The sequence below is a fragment of the Priapulus caudatus genome, unplaced genomic scaffold (genome assembly GCF_000485595.1).
Source record: "Priapulus caudatus unplaced genomic scaffold, Priapulus_caudatus-5.0.1 Scaffold1672, whole genome shotgun sequence".
NCBI lineage: Eukaryota > Metazoa > Priapulida > Priapulimorpha > Priapulimorphida > Priapulidae > Priapulus > Priapulus caudatus.
Window position 1 is genome coordinate 30,399 of NW_014578733.1, and position 18,340 is coordinate 48,738.

At 44.9% G+C, this 18,340-nt stretch overlaps 1 protein-coding gene across 1 annotated transcript in view; it reads left to right on the forward strand.

Annotated features, from left to right (window-relative positions):
• LOC106817302 (structural maintenance of chromosomes protein 3-like) overlaps positions 1 to 17,455 on the forward strand; it is a gene marked incomplete in the record, with an annotated part of 41,464 nt that extends 24,009 nt beyond the window's left edge. Inside the window, 11 exon segments of the mRNA XM_014821965.1 lie at positions 851 to 992; positions 1,459 to 1,609; positions 2,706 to 2,727; positions 4,750 to 4,849; positions 5,731 to 5,891; positions 6,815 to 7,013; positions 7,693 to 7,761; positions 8,166 to 8,321; positions 14,557 to 14,724; positions 15,446 to 15,562; positions 15,832 to 17,455. Of these exon segments, the coding sequence (XP_014677451.1) occupies positions 851 to 992; positions 1,459 to 1,609; positions 2,706 to 2,727; positions 4,750 to 4,849; positions 5,731 to 5,891; positions 6,815 to 7,013; positions 7,693 to 7,761; positions 8,166 to 8,321; positions 14,557 to 14,724; positions 15,446 to 15,562; positions 15,832 to 15,903 (1,357 nt within the window).
• Between the last annotated feature and the right edge of the window lie 885 nt (positions 17,456 to 18,340).

Here is an 18,340-nt window from a genome sequence, read left to right on the forward strand (position 1 = left end):
AAAAATCAACAAAAGCTGGACGATTTGATATTATGATCCTGACATTAATTGCTTGCTATGGGCTATGTATGAGTCACGAGTGTATGTTTACATCGAACAATATAGTAAAATAGGGAGTATAATGCAGCAATTTAACCATAATAAGTGAACAGAATTACTCCACATTGCTTCTGCGGCAAGTAAGCGAACGTTTGCATGTTCGTTGCGTCACATTATGCCGTTGACTCATTTGCTAGGCATCCGTGATTGGCACCTCAAGTCAGTTTGGATTGCGATAAGGCATTCTAGAAAAAATGCCCAGTAATGACGTGCTACTACGTTGACGTTTTGTCACGTACCCTGGGTAACTTTAAGCCTTTGTGGCTTCGATTCACATACTCGTAGAATGTACAAGGCCTGTTTGAGCTGGTCCAAGCTTTTATTTCAATTCGAGCCGAGTCTGAGGCCACAATTAAAAAAATCTTTGTTTGCCTTCACCCGACCCAGGCTGAAAAGTTTGGGTTGGTAGGTAGGCTTCTTATTTTTTGAGGGTGGTCTTTTTACAAACTCAGCATGGTGTCTACATGCTCGGGTGTGCTTGTGTGGGGATACCTTTTATGTTGAATGTTTGTTTTTCTTGGTACATATAATGTATTGCCTCCAGATTTATATAATGTACAATGAGTGATACAATTTGTATAAAAAAATTTTTTTTTTTAAAGAATGGAAAAGATCAATAAACATTTTTGAGTCTGTCCCTTTTTGGCGGTTCGGTCGGGTGAGGGCAATCAAACAATATATTTATTATGGCCTTGTTTCACGACAGGGGTTACTGTGAGTTGTTAGTGTACACATTGTGTATATATCACAGGTTGTTCTATCACATCGTCGAGTCGGATCGTTATGGAACGAAGATCCTGAGTGAGATGAACAAGCTGAAGCTCCCAGGGGAGGTCACCTTCATGCCTCTCAATCGTCTAGAATACAAGGAGACGCCGTACCCAGAGTCTCACGTAGGTTTCGCCTCTCCGTCACCAGCAGAGGGCGCTAGCAGGGTTGTTACGCGTTTTTTGATGTGTATACAGTGACATAAGATAAAGTAGAAGTGTGTGTGGCTTGAATTAGTTGACGTGTTATTGTCCACACGTGAAAAGTTGGTATGTGGTTGCCGTAACGCTATGGGCGGGGAGAAGCACACGAATACTAGTGACAGGGTTAGATGGATGTATGTTAGTGTCCCAATGTGGGATGCTACCAAGTGTTTGTGACTGTGCGTGCGTGCGTGTGTGTGCGTGTCTGTTTGCGCATGCTTGGTGTCCTGGTGTGTGCGCAGGTGCGAGCGTATTCGTACTGGTGTGCGCACGCGTACATGCGTGCGTACTGGCGTGTGCGCGCGCGTACATGCATGTGTGTGCGTGAATGTCTGTCTGTGCGTGTGTGCGTGTTCGTACGCTCACCGTGACGTACACGTCGTTGCAGGATGCTGTGCCGATGATCAAGCATCTCAAGTACGGCGAGAAGTTTGACATCGTCATGAAGCACGTCTTCGGCAAGACGCTCATCTGTCGCAGCATGGAAGTCGCGACGCAGTTCGCGAGAACGCAGAACCTTGACTGCATCACCCTCGGAGGTACTGTATGCGCTATATTTTTCGCGTACAGATATTTTCGCGAATTCAGACGTGCCGGACAATTTCGCGAGTGGTTAATTTCGCGGTCGGTGGATTCCCGAATCACTGAAGAACGGCGTGTTGTTATTTGTCGGGTCGGGGACGCGATCGCGAAATTCGCGAAAATTAAACCACCGCGAAATATACAGCGTATACAGTAACTGCCCTTCCATCATACTAGTCCCGTCCCGTATCACCCTTGGACGTCAGCAAAGTGAAAAATTGCAAACTTTTTACGGACATTGGACAAATTACGGACAACTACAAGCGATTATGGACAATAATAGACAATTATAAAAAGACTATGATAAATTATTTACTGACAGCTACATTCACATCAGTAATAGCTTTTCAAATGCGTGGAAAAGTTTACGCGTCTGCAAGGTGTACGTGCTTATCACTGCTATATAAGAGAGTTTTTTAATGAAAGTTTCATAAAAAGAAATTTATGGTTGAGCAAGCTGGTGTTGAATGCCATTACCGCCATAGCGAATGCATTTCAGTGAAGGGTGGGAGGCACTCGTGGAGCTATTTATAATATTTTTGGACTTTTAATATTATTTCCTATTGATGTTTCCTATAATCCTTAATATTCTATTCCTATTTTAATCTAAATCCTAAATATTTCTATATATTAATTATTCCTATAATATATTTTTATATTAATATTCCTATAAGCTTTGCATCCCAAGTCATGCTAGGCATGCATTACGCGCAGGGTTAAGCTGTATACCTGTCCTCTTCCTGCTAAGCATGCATTAAGCTCAGAGCCTCAGAGGTAAGTTATGCATCCTCCCTCTTAGGGCATCCTCCCTATCTTAGGCATGCATTACTTTCTGGGACGGGGGTTAACCTGTGTACCCTGCCTTCATGCCTGCCTGCCTGCCCTTCATGCGGTGCCTGTGACCATGTAGAAGCTTGTTGTACCTGCTGATGCCTGTGACCATGTAGAAGCACCTGCTGATGCGCAGTAATATGAAGGTGCGAAATAAAAGTCGTATCTCCTCTGTATGTGCAAGTATCTTATGTTTAAGCGTAATCTCCTGTGATGTGTAAGCTCTTATGTTTGACATGTTTCCGTAAGACAAGATAAGCTCAAACCACATTTGTTCAGTGATAACGTCGCATCAAATATTGTCCCAAGTGCTCTGCTGGTTAATCCAGCGCGGAATCGCATTTCGTAGTGCAGGCCCAGGTTCTGTTATTTCAACATACTTACGAGCCATGTTTGTGTTTGGTTAAGTTCATACCTGTACATCATTATAACGAGTCAAATATTTACCGATAGGGCATCATATTCCCGATCTTAAGTAGGGGAAGTAACTAGTCAACACCATGCGTGTTTGTCGCCGCTAGAGGTCGCAACAACTTCCTGTTTCCGGTCCGGTTCGGTTTTTCTTTTCATAATATGATGATCATTGATTCGGGCCTGTAAAACCTAGTGTGGGCCAGTGACTTATACATTTCTACAGGCCCGCTGGGCCAATGAGGGTGGAAGTTTTTCGTGCAGACTGTGACATATAACTTTGTGACGTCAGGATGGGCAGTGTCGGGAGTTCTGCGATGATAACCTCGTAATTTCTCAGCATTTCTTAAGGTGCATGGAACATTTTACAAATTTAGTGGTATCAGTTAGTCATGGCTATGTCACAGTAAGTACTAACCGTATATGTTTCACATACGTTCACCTATTTTGCACACAGGTGGTCGATCATTGTGAAAAATTGTGTGAAGATTTATTTTTATTGAGATGTTCCAAGTGCCTGTGCTTTCATCAGTCTTGTACGTCAATGCACGTGCGTCAAGAGCCATAAACTCAACACAATTTCATCTCTGTTATTGTTTACTCCTGAATGTGTGATTGATCAGGGAGAGGGTGCATGTAAGAGGGAGACGTTTTCTTTGGGGTTCCGAAAAACACAATTCCACTTGACAATAATTATTTCATGGGCCATTTCGATTGGAAGCTCTGCATAATGGACCCCCAACAAGCCCTTTAACTGACTAGTCAAGAAATTCAAAGGTCTGTATATTGCTCTTATTTAGCCGCCGATAGTTCTTATTTAGAACAAAGTCTTCATTGTTATCTTCTAAAACTACAGACCATCCGCTGACCGCTGTGTAGACGTGCGCCGGGCCTCAAATTTGGCGCACGTCTCCACTGCGGACAGCGCTTCATACTTGAACATCCCCGCGGTCGCGTGCGCATATCCCGCGGAACTGCGCGTCTCATCCGCGCGCAGCGCTCAGGATCAACCGCAAAGCTGTTCCACGCAATCTTGTATCATGTCTCTCTAGTTTTGTGCTAGTCCGTGCTTGAGTGTGGATCTGTGCGTGTGTTATGAATACGTTTACCTGGGTCGTGTGAGTTACCAAGTATCAAGCTTGGCAATCGGTATGGTCTACGGTCTAACTGGTAAAACATTCTATGGTTACTAATAGGTCACTGTTTGCTTTGCATAGTGGTTTGCAGTCTACATATATGTGATTACAGGTTGGAATATTCCTAGTCTAGTTGTGGTAACCTAGGTATATGTGACTGACTGTATGTATGAGCATTAGCCACTAGTAATCTGTACTAATCTGTACTTCTGCTACTTTCACTCACTCTGTAATAGTTTGCACTATCCTCTACTGATATCCACTTCATTATATTTTTTAACTGTTTTGTGTGCTTGAGTGCTTGGGGCAATAATTTCCAATTATCCTGCTGGAGATTTTATTCTGGCTGAATTGACTTCATTACATTATATTACAATACATATTAATGTTATGGATTTTAGTTGTTCCAGTAATGCATTAAACTCACCTATCTCGGTGCAGTGAGATTATGACGAATATTTGTCGTGTATTTAGAGATTAGTAATTATAATTACGTAATAAAGTCGTGCTGTCTCTCACATTGGTTTTATTACCATGAAAAATACAAATACGTAGTGACATCGTAACTTAGATATATGTATCGATATCGATTATATTATCGTATTAGATTTTATATACACTGTAACTTGCATATATGTGTAACAAATTTCAATCGAAATTCTGACCAACCCGTTTGTGCGCTCTCGATTCATGCTGGTTTTCACGCACGCGCTTTTCAGTGAGCTGTGGCGGCAAGAGAATGCAATGCAGCAGGCCATCTCGACCACCAAGGAGGAGCTGTCGAAGGCAGAGCAGGCCTTGCGGTCCATCACGGGCAAGGTGAGCCGACGTTAACCGTCTAAAAAAGATGTTACAAGTTATGAGGGCGTTATTATGTGTGATAAGGTGTCACAAACGTAACCAATCGAGTGTTCCACATGCTTTCTCCATGGTGCTAGCCACTTGTTTCAGCAATGCTGGAGTGTAACATGGAGGGGCTGGTATACAGTATGTAGGAGAAGTGTGGCGTATTTAACTAGAATTTATTATACGTTACGAGAATGTTTGAAGTGTGTTTGTGTATAATAACTTCCCTAAGCCTTCTAAGCCGTACGTTTACACATGCATATATATTACTGTACAGATGTGAGCGTAGTGATGCGTTTAAAATGGAAATTAGTAACACACTCGGGCAAAACGCGCCCTCCAATGTCGCCTTCCTTTCAAAACTAGGTTGCTTTACATGGGCACAACAGATGTTCACAATGTTTATACTGTAACTTCTCTTCATCACTGATGACAGTAACTCAGTCAAGGTGTTGAAGAATCGGCAACAGTAAGCTGCATTTCGTGAATGGCTGACCTGTGATCATGTGCATCTGTTAGGCCATGATAAAAACATTGTTTGTTCGCCCTCACCCGACCGACCCGCCAAAAAGAGGCCGACTCAAAAAAATTTATTGATTCTAATTTAATTTTTTTTTACAAATTATCAATGTACATTATATAAATCTGTAGGCAATACATTATATGTACCAAGCAAAACGAACATTCAACATAAAAGGTATCTCCACACAAGCACACCCGAGCATGTAGACACCATGCTGAATTTGTAAAAAGACCCCCACCAAAAAAAAAGCCTACCTACCAAAACTTTGCAGGCTGGGTTGGGTGAGGGCAAACAAATATTTTTTTAATTGTGGCCTTATCGTCTCTTGCAGGCTGTGCTGAACGGCATTGACAGCGTGAACAAGGTGTTACAGCGGCTTCAGGGCAAGGAGGGTTGGGAGGACGTTGTCAATGGCTACCACGGCGTGCTCATCGAGAACTTTGAGTGCGATCGCAAGTTCTTCACGGCAGTCGAGGTGACGGCCGGAAACAGGTGCGTGTCTGTCCCACGATTGCTGTGAGGAGCGTGTTTGCCGGATTGACTCGGCTGTGAGTTGCGGTACGCGTGCGTATTTGCTGTGTTAAATTGACTACGTCACGAATTTTTTATGGTGTATATTGTAAAAAAAAAAAAATTTACGTTTAAAGTAAGTACTAACGGGACTAAATGTATTCTAAAATTCTTACCTGATAAGATTGTTTCTCAACTAGTTAAAAATCCAAAAAACCTGGACGGACTTGCGGCCCCGGTTTTTGCGCGCAGCGCACAGCTCGCGGCGAAGCCGCGCCCCAACGCGAATACGCCGCCCCCTTTTTGTCCACTTAGACAGATATCTGAGACAGGGGTCTGAAAACGCACTACGCGAAAACTGGGCGCAATCCAACCGACATTTCGTGATGGACGGCAGGAGGCCATCTCCAAACGGCCCCTAAACTTTTTTTGGGGTGGCGCGCCTCATGGCTAAGACGTAGTGACTCCTACAAGAAACCTCAAGAAATGCTGTCAATCAGCGATGACGCGCTCGCTCGTTGGCCGCTACGCGATGACAGGCACTACTGCCGAGTATAGAGTTTTGTCTATCACAGAGCTTTTTACGAAGTGTCGTACGGCGCTCCACGTGGGGGGGGGCGCGGTCTAGATGCTATCTGCAAATGCGATGCCGCCGTTACGGCGCCTGGCTGCGTACGTGCCATGTTTTGAGCAACCTCCTGACCCCGCGCTGCCCGTGGCAACGGCACGTCGTGCGACCACCTACGCTGGCGTGGCCGGCGGCGAAATTTTTTCCCCAAACGGTATAACATAGGAAGGATTTAGGCGCCTTCTGATTGGCTGGAATTTGGCAAGATGTCAGCCTCCATGACTTGTAGCCAAAATCCCCAATTATCTACCAAAAACTTTCCCGAACTTTCTGTAAGTGAGGTTAAAGTAGTTTTTAAGTGTACGTCACTAAAGCGTCTCTTCTCGTTTCAGCTCTTCAAGAAGCTAGACGAGGCAAACAGAGAACTGAAGAAGTACAGCCACGTGAACAAAAAGGCTCTCGACCAGTTTGTGAACTTTTCTGACCAGAAGGAGAAGCTGTTAAAGCGCAAGGAGGAGCTGGATCGAGGCTATGATGTGAGTAACACCGAAATCATCAACTCCTGCCGACCACGTTGTCAATAGCCAGGCCAACTGCATTGTTAACTTTGATATTACTAACATAACCAACACCGACTGTCTACATCCAGTGATGGTGCCCTCACGTACCGTGAACTATATATCCAGCATGTGATATTAGCGAGTGGCCAGTGGTTTTCACCCGGTAAGTATTTTTGTTGGGCTGACGACGGTAAAATGTTTGCCGGTTCAATGACCTGGCAGGATTTCCTGCACTTATTGCCCCCTCGTCATGATGAATATTACAATATTATAAGATGTAAGGCTACGTTTGTTCTTCGTTTTATTGGTCAAATTGGCAGCGCAGTTAATTGCTTTACCCTGTATTCTCATCCCAGTTTCTGTTTACTTCGTTGTTCGTTGGCATGCGGACAGGTGCACGAGCAAATGCTTCCGTAATATCCAGCCGGTCCGAACGTGAAATGCAACATCTTATAAGGACCAGTAACATTTTTACTTGCTGATTCAGTGGGCCAGTAAACTTTCACTAGAAGTTTCGATCGCAGTGTATATCAACTCGCTTTTCCATTGCGTAGTGCCAGGCTCGCACGCGTGCTAAAGGATGTGGTACGGGTTTTCGTAATGGGGCGCATGGTCATTCATAATGACACTTGCTTGTATTTCACCGTTATTGCAGTCGATAATGCAGCTGATGAACGTGTTGGAGCAGAGAAAGTTTGAAGCCATTCAGCTAACGTTCAAACAGGTGAGCACCGAACGTAATCTTAATTCTCATGTCGTAGATGTATGTGTTGCTATGCAGTGCAGAGATGCCGGCCATATTCTCTCTGAAAATGCGTGTATAAACTTAAAAAGGTTAAGAGATTATTAGAGAGATAAACTATAAGGTTCCCGAACTGAAATCAACTGGATCTGTGCACAGCGGTATGTTCCTGAACTCTGGAACTGTGCTCGGTAATTCCTGAACTCTGGAACTGCGATTCCTAAGCTATGGATCTATGCTCACTGGTTTCTGATCGCTGTGACTGGTGATGGTTGTTTCTCTGGAAGTAGTCTCTGTGTATATATCCCGAATTCTGGAACGTGTTCGATCGGGAACGTGCGCGGTCGCGCGAACGTGTTACGATTTCTCTGCTTTTCACTTCGTAGGTATCGAAGTACTTCAGTGAGATATTCAAGAAGCTTGCGCCGCAGGGTCACGCGACGTTAATCATGCGTAAGGGTGACCACGACGATGCTGAGGAAGGAGAGAGTGAGCAGCAGCAGCAGCACGCTGTCGAACAGTTCACGGGAGTCGGGATCAAGGTCGGTGTTGAGTGATCCGCAGCATCCGTATCATAGAGGTGTCGAATGTGGAGCAGAAGCAGCTGCAGAACAAGCTGGAGGATGAGAGGAGCCAGGAGAAGGAAGTCCAGGAACAGATCAGCTGCGATTCAAAAGTACGTCTTAAAACATATGATAGTGAGCTCACCAGTCTATTATGCATTCATGTTAATTATTATGCATTAATCTATTATGCATTTGTTTGGGATGCTTTCTGTCTGCAACGCGTGAATAGGGGTAAAGTTATTCGCATTGTATGTGCAGTAGGTGCCTTACAATGCCGCACATGACTGAAGTAAGCGTTTATCATATTAACTGCAATAAATACGTGTTGGCATTAATGATAATTACTGTTTTCATTGATCAAGAATGATAATAATATCAATAATCGTCACTGGATTGATCAAATTTGGATCAACAGCATTGTTTCAGGCAAATTAAACGATTATATAGATTACGATTAAACGAGTTTTTTTCTGAGTTTTTTTTAGATGGGCGACTAAAATTACGGTTTCTCATTCACTCTGGGTCTTTCTCTTTACTCTGGCTGGTATTAGGACCTTGAGAAAATCAGCAGCAAGCAGAGTCTGCTGCTGAAGAAGAAAGAGGAGTGCATGACTAAGATCCGCGAGCTCGGCTCCCTGCCGTCCGACGCCTTCGACAAGTACCATCACCTCAGCTCGAAGCAGGTGTGTTATGCATAGCGAACATGACGTTGGCACTGGCTTACGAGTGCTAATTTGTAATTGAATTTTTTATGATCGTTAATAGCAATAGTAGCAGCAGCAGTGGCGGTAAGGGCAGCAACAAGGGACAGTAGCAATAGCAATAGTAACTAATACCATTCTGCGACAGTTGCTTGTAAATAGCTGTTCGCTTGTCGCACGCAGGTGACCAGGTTAGCCGCAGGGGGGCGCTGACCGGCGGATACTACGACACGCGCAAGTCTCGGCTGGAGCTGCAGAAGAACAAGAAGGAGATGGCTGACCAGCTAGAGCAGCTTCAGTCTCAGTTTGACGAGCATCGAACAAAGCTGAGCAATATCCTTTATGTGACTGAAATTACTTTGCACGTGTGCATACGTAAGGGAAAAAAATAAAATTTATTTTTCGGGGGCTACTTTTCAAGCTCGCGTGCATGAAAATAGCACTCTGAAATTGCAATGGTTTGCATTGAACTCTATGCAAATTTACGGGGGCTCTTTTTGGCATTTCGGGGGCTAATTCGCCCCGAGCCCCCGTGTATTTTTTCCACTGGCATACGTGTATGCTTGAGTTTTATGGTCATGTGAGTGCAGTCGAAATGAGACCTGCTTTTTGCACTGCGATCTGTCTATGCATAATGTGGTTTGGTATGAAACGGAAACATCTACTGTGAAGTCGTATCTCATATGGACAATCACAATAAATGTTTGTGTTTATTATGTTATGTTCGCCTTAACTACTGTGGTGTGCACAGATAGAGAGTGAGATCAACAGTTTAGTGAGTGATATGCAGAAGACAGAGACTGTGAACAGCAAACAGAAGTGAGTCCTCCTAAAGCTGACTACATGTCACTTGAAAGTCTGGGGCCGGTTTCACGAAGCGTGATTAACTTTAATTATGATTAACCTCCTGTAATTATGATTAGTTAATCATACTTAAAAATCTGTTTCACGAAGCGATTTAAGTGCATATTCAACTAATCACATAATTAGCCGACTTAAACATGAATTGCACTGTATTCAAAATGGCGGACAACGCCAAAAGTACCGGCAAATCTGTACATGAAAAGGAATTAATTTGCAATTATAATGACTAAATTAGTACAGCTAATCTTAGATAATTTAATCGGGAAAAAATGAAAGTAAAATTTTCAATTGTAAAATCTGCAGCATACTTATTACTTACTATACTAGTACTACCTACATACTAGTACTAGCAACTAATTATGATTAGTGGATTTAATCATGCTCCCGAGTAGAATTAAATATTGTGATTAACTTAATCATGATTAAAGTTAATAATGTTTCGTGAAACAGTCACTTCAATTTAAGTACGGAAAGTTAATTATGATTAGTGATTTAATCATGATTAAGGACTTAATTACGCTTCGTGAAACCGGCCCCTGGTGTCAGAGCTGACAGCCAGTTGTAATAATGCCAGTTTATCGCTTAAAAGCCTATAAGGCCTAAGAAAAAAAGATGTTTGTTTCCGCTAACAAGCTGAAAAAAATTGGACACGGTAGGCAGGCAAAACTTTTTTTATCATTTTTTTTTGTATTCTAACAATACTTGTTTTATACTTATAACAGCCCATATAATGACTTCAAAATCAAATCAATGCATTCACCGATCGATAGCACGTTGGTATTTTTAATTTTTTTTTGCCGATCACAATAAAAAGTTTCGACACGGCGGTTTAAAATGGACTCGGTCGGGTTAGCGGAAACAAACGTCTTTTTTTAGGCCTATACTGGCATCCAGAATTCACAATTAATCGATTAATTCAAGCGAAAGTCCTGCCAGCAGTGATTCTATTGATCAGCCTTCTGCTGTCTGTTGTCACTTTCATGTATCTTTGAGTCAGATATGCTATCCTTTCTGAATTTTGCGTGCATGTGTGCTCTGGTGTGCCGGTAAGAGTGTGAACTGAGCTTCGACATACGTTCTATTAGAGATGTCTTCGATAAGATGAAGGCGGAGCTGAGGTTGATGAAGGAACAAAACCAGGCCATCCTGCGCTCACACCAGCCAAAGGTAAGTGTGTGTGCCGTAACGTGGGGACCCTCCTTTCCATCTCGTTGACTCTGTCTAGCGTGTGTACGTACACGTGGGTGCGTTCGTGTGTACGTACACGTGCGCGCGTGCGTGAGTGCGTGTGCACGTACACGTGCGTGCGTGCATGTGCACGTGTGCGTGCGTGCGTGTGCACGTACACGTGCGTGCGAGTGCACGTACACGTCACTTGCGTGCGGGTGCACGTAAACGTGCGTGCGTGTGCACGTACACATGCGTGCGTGTGCATGTACACGGCTAACGACGAACTCGCTTATAACGAAGGTTGGCCCTGATTGGCCGGCTGCAACGAAGCCCCTGATTGGTCGGTTGCTAGGAGGGCCCTGATTGGTCGGCTGCTACGAGGCTCCTGATTGGTCGACTGCTACAAGGCTCGTGATTGGTCGGCTGCTACGAGGCCCCTGATTGGTCGGTTGGTAGGAGGCCCCTGATTGGTCGGTTGCTAGGAGGTCCCTGATTGGTCGGCTGCTAGGAGGCCCTTGATTGGTCGGTTGCGACGAGGCTCCTGATTGACCAGTTGCTAGGAGGCCTCTGATTGGTCGGTTGCTAGCAGGCCACTGATTGGTCGGCTGCTACGAGGCTGCTGATTGGCCGGTTGTTACGAGGCCCCTGATTGGTCGGCTGCTAGGAGGGCCCTGATTAGCCGGCTGCTACGAAGCCCCTAATTGGTCGGTTGCTAAGAGGGCCCTGATTGGTTGGCTGCTATGAGGCTCCTGATTGGTCGGTAGCTACGAGGCTCCTGATTGGTCGGTAGCTACGAGGCTTGTGATTGGTCGACTGCTACGAGGCCCCTGATTGATCGGTTGGTAGGAGGCCCCTGATTGGTCGGTTGCTAGGAGGTCCCTGATTGGTCAGCTGTTACGAGGCTCCTGATTAGTCGACTGCTGCAAGGCTCCTGATTGGTCGACTGCTACAAGGCTCGTGATTGGTCGGCTGCTACGAGGCCCCTGATTGGTCGGTTGGTAGGAGGCCCCTGATTGGTCGGTTGCTAGGAGGTCCCTGATTGGTCGGCTGCTACGAGGCTCCTGATTGGTCGACTGCTACAAGGCTCCTGATTGGTCGACTGCTACAAGGCTCGTGATTGGTCGGCTGCTACAAGGCCCCTAATTGGTCGGTTGGTAGGAGGCCCCTGATTGGTCGGTTGCTAAGAGGTCCCTGATTGGTCGGCTGCTACGAGGCTCCTGATTGGTCGACTGCGCCAAGGCTCGTGATTGGTCGGCTGCTACGAGGCTCCTGATTGGCCAGTTGCTAGGAGGCCTCTGATTGGTCGGTTGCTAGCAGGCCACTGATTGGTCGGCTGCTACGAGGCTGCTGATTGGCCGGTTGTTACGAGGCCCCTGATTGGTCGGCTGCTAGGAGGGCCCTGATTGGCCGGCTGCTACGAAGCCCCTGATTGGTCGGTTGCTATGAGGGCCCTGATTGGTCGGCTGCTAGGCGGCCCCTGATTGGCCGGCTGCTACGAGGCCCCTGATTGGTCGGTTGCTACGAGGCCCCTGATTGGCTGGCTGCCAGGAGGCTCCTGATTGGTCAGCTGCTACAAGGGCCCTGATTGGCCGGCTGCTACAAGGCTCCTGATTGGTCGGTTGCTAGGAGGCCCCTGATTGGCCGGCTGCTACGAGGCTTCTGATTGGTCGGCTGCTAGGAGGCCCCTGATTGGTCCTAGCAGCCGACCAATCAGGGGCCTCGTAACAACCGAGCAATCATGAGCCTTGTAGCAGCCGGCCAATCAGGGCCCTTGTAGCAGCTGACCAATCAGGGGCTTCCTGGCAGCCAGCCAATCAGGGGCCTCGTAGCAACCGACCAATCAGGGGCCTCGTAGCAGCAGACCAATCAGGGGCCTTCTAGCAACCAACCAATCAGGGGCCTCTTAGCAATCGACCAATCAGGAGTCTCGTAGCAGCCGACCAATCAGGGGCTTCCTAGCTACCGACCAATCAGGAGCCTCGTAGCTACCGACCAATCAGGAGCCTCCTAGCAGCCGACCAATCAGGAGCCTCCTAGCAGCCGACCAATCAGAACCCTCCTAGCAACCGACCAATCAAGGGCTTTGTAGCAGCCGGCCAATCAGGGCCCTCCTAGCAGCCGACCAATCAGGGGCCTCGTAACAACCGGCCAATCAGCGGCCTCGTAGCAGCCGACCAATCAGTGGCCTGCTAGCAACTGACCAATCAGAGGCCTCCTAGCAACTGACCAATCAGAAGCCTCGTCGCAACCGACCAATCAGGGGCCTCCTAGCAGCCGACCAATCAGGGCCCTCCTAGCAACCGACCAATCAGGGGCTTCGTAGCAGCCGGCCAATCAAGGCCCTCCTAGCAGCCGACCAATCAGGGGCCTCGTAAAAACCGGCCAATCAGCGGCCTCGTAGCAGCCGACCAATCAGTGGCCTGCTAGCAACCAACCAATCAGGAGCCTCATAGCAACCGACCAATCAGGAGCCTCGTAGCAGCCGACCAATCAGGGGCCTCTGCTATTTACATGGCTTGCAATTGACGACATTAACGGCTAAGCACAACCAATCACTCACCAACTTGTAATCTGGCAATGCTGTGTTAACTCATGCTCGACCGGCTTATATACGGCATTTCCTGCTAACAGACAGTGAGATGGCAAGGAAGCTAACACCAGCCAATTAACCAGTCTCGTCGCCGTGGCCCAGCCTGCTTGCAATTATTATCAAGGCATTCATAATAGTTAACAGCGCCATGTCTACTACCAATGCTTGCCGCACGCACACGCTTACGCTCACTTAGACACACATATATACACTGACGCGCACAGGCACAAGCACTCCTAAATGTCAAAGGTCAAATGTCAAATGTCATATGTCAAATGTCAAGGCTCCTTCCCTCTTACCCCTACCCCTACCCCTACCGCTAACCCTAACCCTGACCCTAACCCTGACCCTAGCTTAGCGGGTGACTGCCACTTTCCGCTGACCACCTGACCAACGCCACTTGATATAGATATAAAAGTATAATCTTACACGTTAATGTGATCAATATACATCAACAGCGCCTGACAGGCATATATATTTGATAGCTTACACACACACACACACACACACACACACACACACACACACACACACACACACACACACACACACACACACAACCCAGGGTTCCGCGTGCCTCTGGGTTCCCCATGCATTGAGCTTCCCCAGGGTTCCGCGTGCCTCTAGCTTCCCCAGGGTTCTCCGTGCCTCTAGCTTCCCCAGGGTTCCCCGTGCCTCTAGCTCCCCTCCAGGGTTCCCCCTGCCTCTAGCTTCCCCAGGGTTCCCCGTGCCTCTAGCTTCCCCAGGGTTCCCCCTGCCTCTAGTGTTCACCCCAGTAGATGAATCTGGAACAGCTGCTATATATAAATATATGCTGAATATATCTATATATATATCTATATATATATATAACACATGATTACACATTATGGTGTTATCCACACAGGTGTCGTTCACCGGCAACACGGGTGAGACGAAGGAGATGCAGCAACTGTCCGGTGGTCAGAAGTCCATGGTGGCACTCACCCTCATCTTCGCCATCCAGAAGTGCGACCCGGCGCCATTCTACCTGTTCGATGAAATCGATCAGGCGCTGGACGCACAGCATCGTAAGGTGGGTAGCAGCGGGGATGCAGTTTTAATCTTTCGGGAGTGGGGTGCATGTGCACGTGCAGTTTTGATCATTTTTGATGCAAAACCTTGCACTTCAATGGATTATATTTTTTTACTTGCAACTTTCAACCCTTGCAAGGTTCAGTAAGCATTGGTCAAGTCTGTAATTTGTATTGGTACAAGTAATATTGCAGTATGTGCATTATTTTGCCTTTTTTAATATCATATTTAATGGTTCGGAACTTTCACTAATCTGGGACTAAACTCAATCTTTTTGGAGTAGCTCCAACCTATGTAGTGTATCTGATATTATATGCCATGCAGTATTGTTGAGAAGCTGGTGTAGCTCTGACATAAACTTTGCCACTAATCTGGGACTAGTGTATCTGATATTAGGCCTAAGAAAAAAGATGTTTGTTTCCGCTAACGAGCTGAAAAAAATTGGACACGGTTGGCAGACAAAACTTTTTTTTTATCAAATTTATTTATTTATTTTTTTTATTTTAACAATACTTGTTTTATATTTATAACAGCCCATATAATGACTTCAAAGTCAAATCAATGCTTTTTTTTGCTGATCACAATAAAACGTTTCGACACGGCGGTTTGAAATGGACTCGGTCGGGTTAGCGGAAACAAACGTCTTTTTTTAGGCCTTGTATGTCATGCAGTACTGTTGAGAAGTTGGTCTGACGTAGTTTTGCCTGCTGTTTTATATGCAGGCTGTTGCTGACCTCATCAATGAGATGTCACAGGGAGCACAGTTCATCACAACCACCTTCCGACCAGAACTCCTGGAGAGCGCTGACAAATTCTACGGTGTCAAGTTCAGGAATAAGGTGAGCCGGCTAGGCGTTTCACCGACAAAAACCCTGAATAATCGAGGGTGTGGATAGACCTAGAAGATATACCAAATAGATGTCCGCTCACGTGCAATAACCTTGTTGTTTTCTTGCTTTGCTATTTTATTTCATCAACACGTTTTGTATGATAAAACAATGTGCAATGTGAAATCTTTTGTCTGGGTGAGTAATATCGATTGTCTGTCATGATAGTCGAACACGTTCTGTGTGATCAGCCAATGTGCAATGTGAAATCTTTTGTCCAGGTGAGTCACATCGAGTGTGTGAGCAAGGACGAGGCCAAGGACTTTGTGGAAGACGATGCCACGCACAACTGAACGCGGGGACCGCATGCTGCTTGTAAATATCACCGACATGAACGTGGTCTGCGCTACGTGACTGCATCAAGTCCTGCTTGCCCCACCTGAGCCTCAAGATTAGCAGTTCTCACACTGGACCTAAGACAGCGACGTGATCCGTATGATACGGAGTGGGAAGTGCCATCGGTTGGCTGGGTATAGGCTCACGGTCTCAAGCTGACGTGGAGAGCCACGTTCACAGGCGTATTAAGTATTCAGAAAGTCTCTGGCAGGCTTTCAGGCGCCTGCGGTTGTCACGCATTGTCATGACGGGGATCCGTCATTACTCATTGTAAACTTTCACTTACGGGCAGGTTGTAAAGAAAAAATCCGTCTGTGAATCAATCGGGCGGTCTTAGCGTAGTCTCATGTTCGACGGTGAAATATTCTCTACTATCGTAGTTGTTGGATGTTTTGTAAGTATGTTATTAGTGTTTTGTGAATAATGGTCGTTTTGAAGTAGGATGACAAAGACACATTTAGACGTTGGGGACAACAAAAGCTGTCAGATATCTCACTCGATTGTGGTAGGATCCTACATTTGACTGAACTACATTTGGTACTGTCTCGGAGGTTGTAGTCAATGTTGCATTAATATTGTGCTACAGCCCATTTTCTCTGCTGTTTCTGCTGTGCTAACGGTTCAGAGGGAACTGTTCATTTTTCTAGGCTTGAAAGATACGTACGTCTTTTGGTAAAGAAAAATACGTATTCTACAAACGTCCCACTGACTCATGTCTATATATGTTGTGAAATATCCGGGGGCAGAATAGGATCATAGGATGTATCCCTGAAAGTAACTCGATATACATTTAATTCAGAGATGTAATGATTCATTGATGAAGATCAAGATGCTTACGAACGTAGGTACAACTGATAGAGAAAGGGAGGAGATCCTTGTTTTGTTCGTGTATGATTTGTAAACAGCGGTCATGCTGACTTGGTTATATCATCACATACACCGGCTTTGTAATTGTGTATTAGACATGTTATAATCTAGTTTTATGCAAGATCTAAAACTTCACGCGCGTTATTAGGTGTGCTTAGATATGATATTTGTAGATATTCAACGATTGGTTGTATCTGTCATTTCGTTTTACATTCTCCATGTAATATGTATTCGTAAGTGTATTTCTGTTCGTATATTGTGAAGATATAAATCACTTTCGCGTTTCATGTCACGTTCAGTGGAACACACTTCATATGATTTTCGTGCTTTATCTGTATCGACAATAATCACGAATGAATGTCATAAGCAGCTTACAAAGAGGGAATCAGTGTCCATGGGCTCTGGTCCACTCTTACCCATGTCCGTGTCATTTCTAGCTTGCATATGTGCATGCGTTTGTACGTGCGTGTAACTGTATGTATATTGAATAATTACTTTTGTTGACAGCGGTTCTGTTGTATGCCAACCATGAATTTTTTGGTTTGGTACAGTCTAGAATGTGTTTCCTGTTTGTGTGGACATGTGTTCTCTGAGGTGTTTAATACTTGAGCGAAATAAAACAATTATTTTATTGAAAAATAATATTATGGCTAGGCGGTTACATCATCTAAGTTTCTCTTACTATTACACAGAAATATGCTTACGTCAACATTACATCTCCACAGCATCACGGGCAATCCATTTGCAAAGGAGTTTGATAGTTCGAATATATACACAGTATATTTATAGCACATATATACACAGTATGTATAGTACATATATACACAATATATAGCACATAGACAGTAAATATATAGCACATATATATACACAGTATATATATAGCACATATATACACAGTATATATATAGCACATATACACAAAATATATATATATAGCACATATATACACAGTATATATATATAGCACATATATACACAGTATCACTGACAGTATATATATAGCACAACGTATTTACTGTGGAATCGACAACGCTCTCTGAAGCAGTCCCCAGTAGTCTAGGAGACATACTTTTAGGTCTCTTCAGTTGTGTCATAAAGTCACATATATCCTAGTCCTAAGTCTCCTTATTTACATAGGGGTATATATGGGTTTAGGCTGACTTGGTACCAAAGGTTATCATGTATCAAATGAAAGCCATGGGTGGTTGGAGTACAAATATAATATTGATATTGTCTAACGGAGAAAAACTTAAAACCAAAAAAATTACATAGATTTATATTTTAGGTATATTTATCTGTCACGTAGTCTACGCTCGTTGTACTCGATATTGGTTCTCACTGTATGGTATTTGACTACTATTCAGACGAATTTAGCGTGGTTTTTAACCCACTTGTGTAGTTTCAAATTATTAAAGTAGACTTCGTACCACTATGACGATTCAATTCGGCAATCCGCGCCTGGTTGGAGTGGATTTCATACCATGATTTTCACGTGTTATCTCCGGCCCTCGCAACTGTTGATTA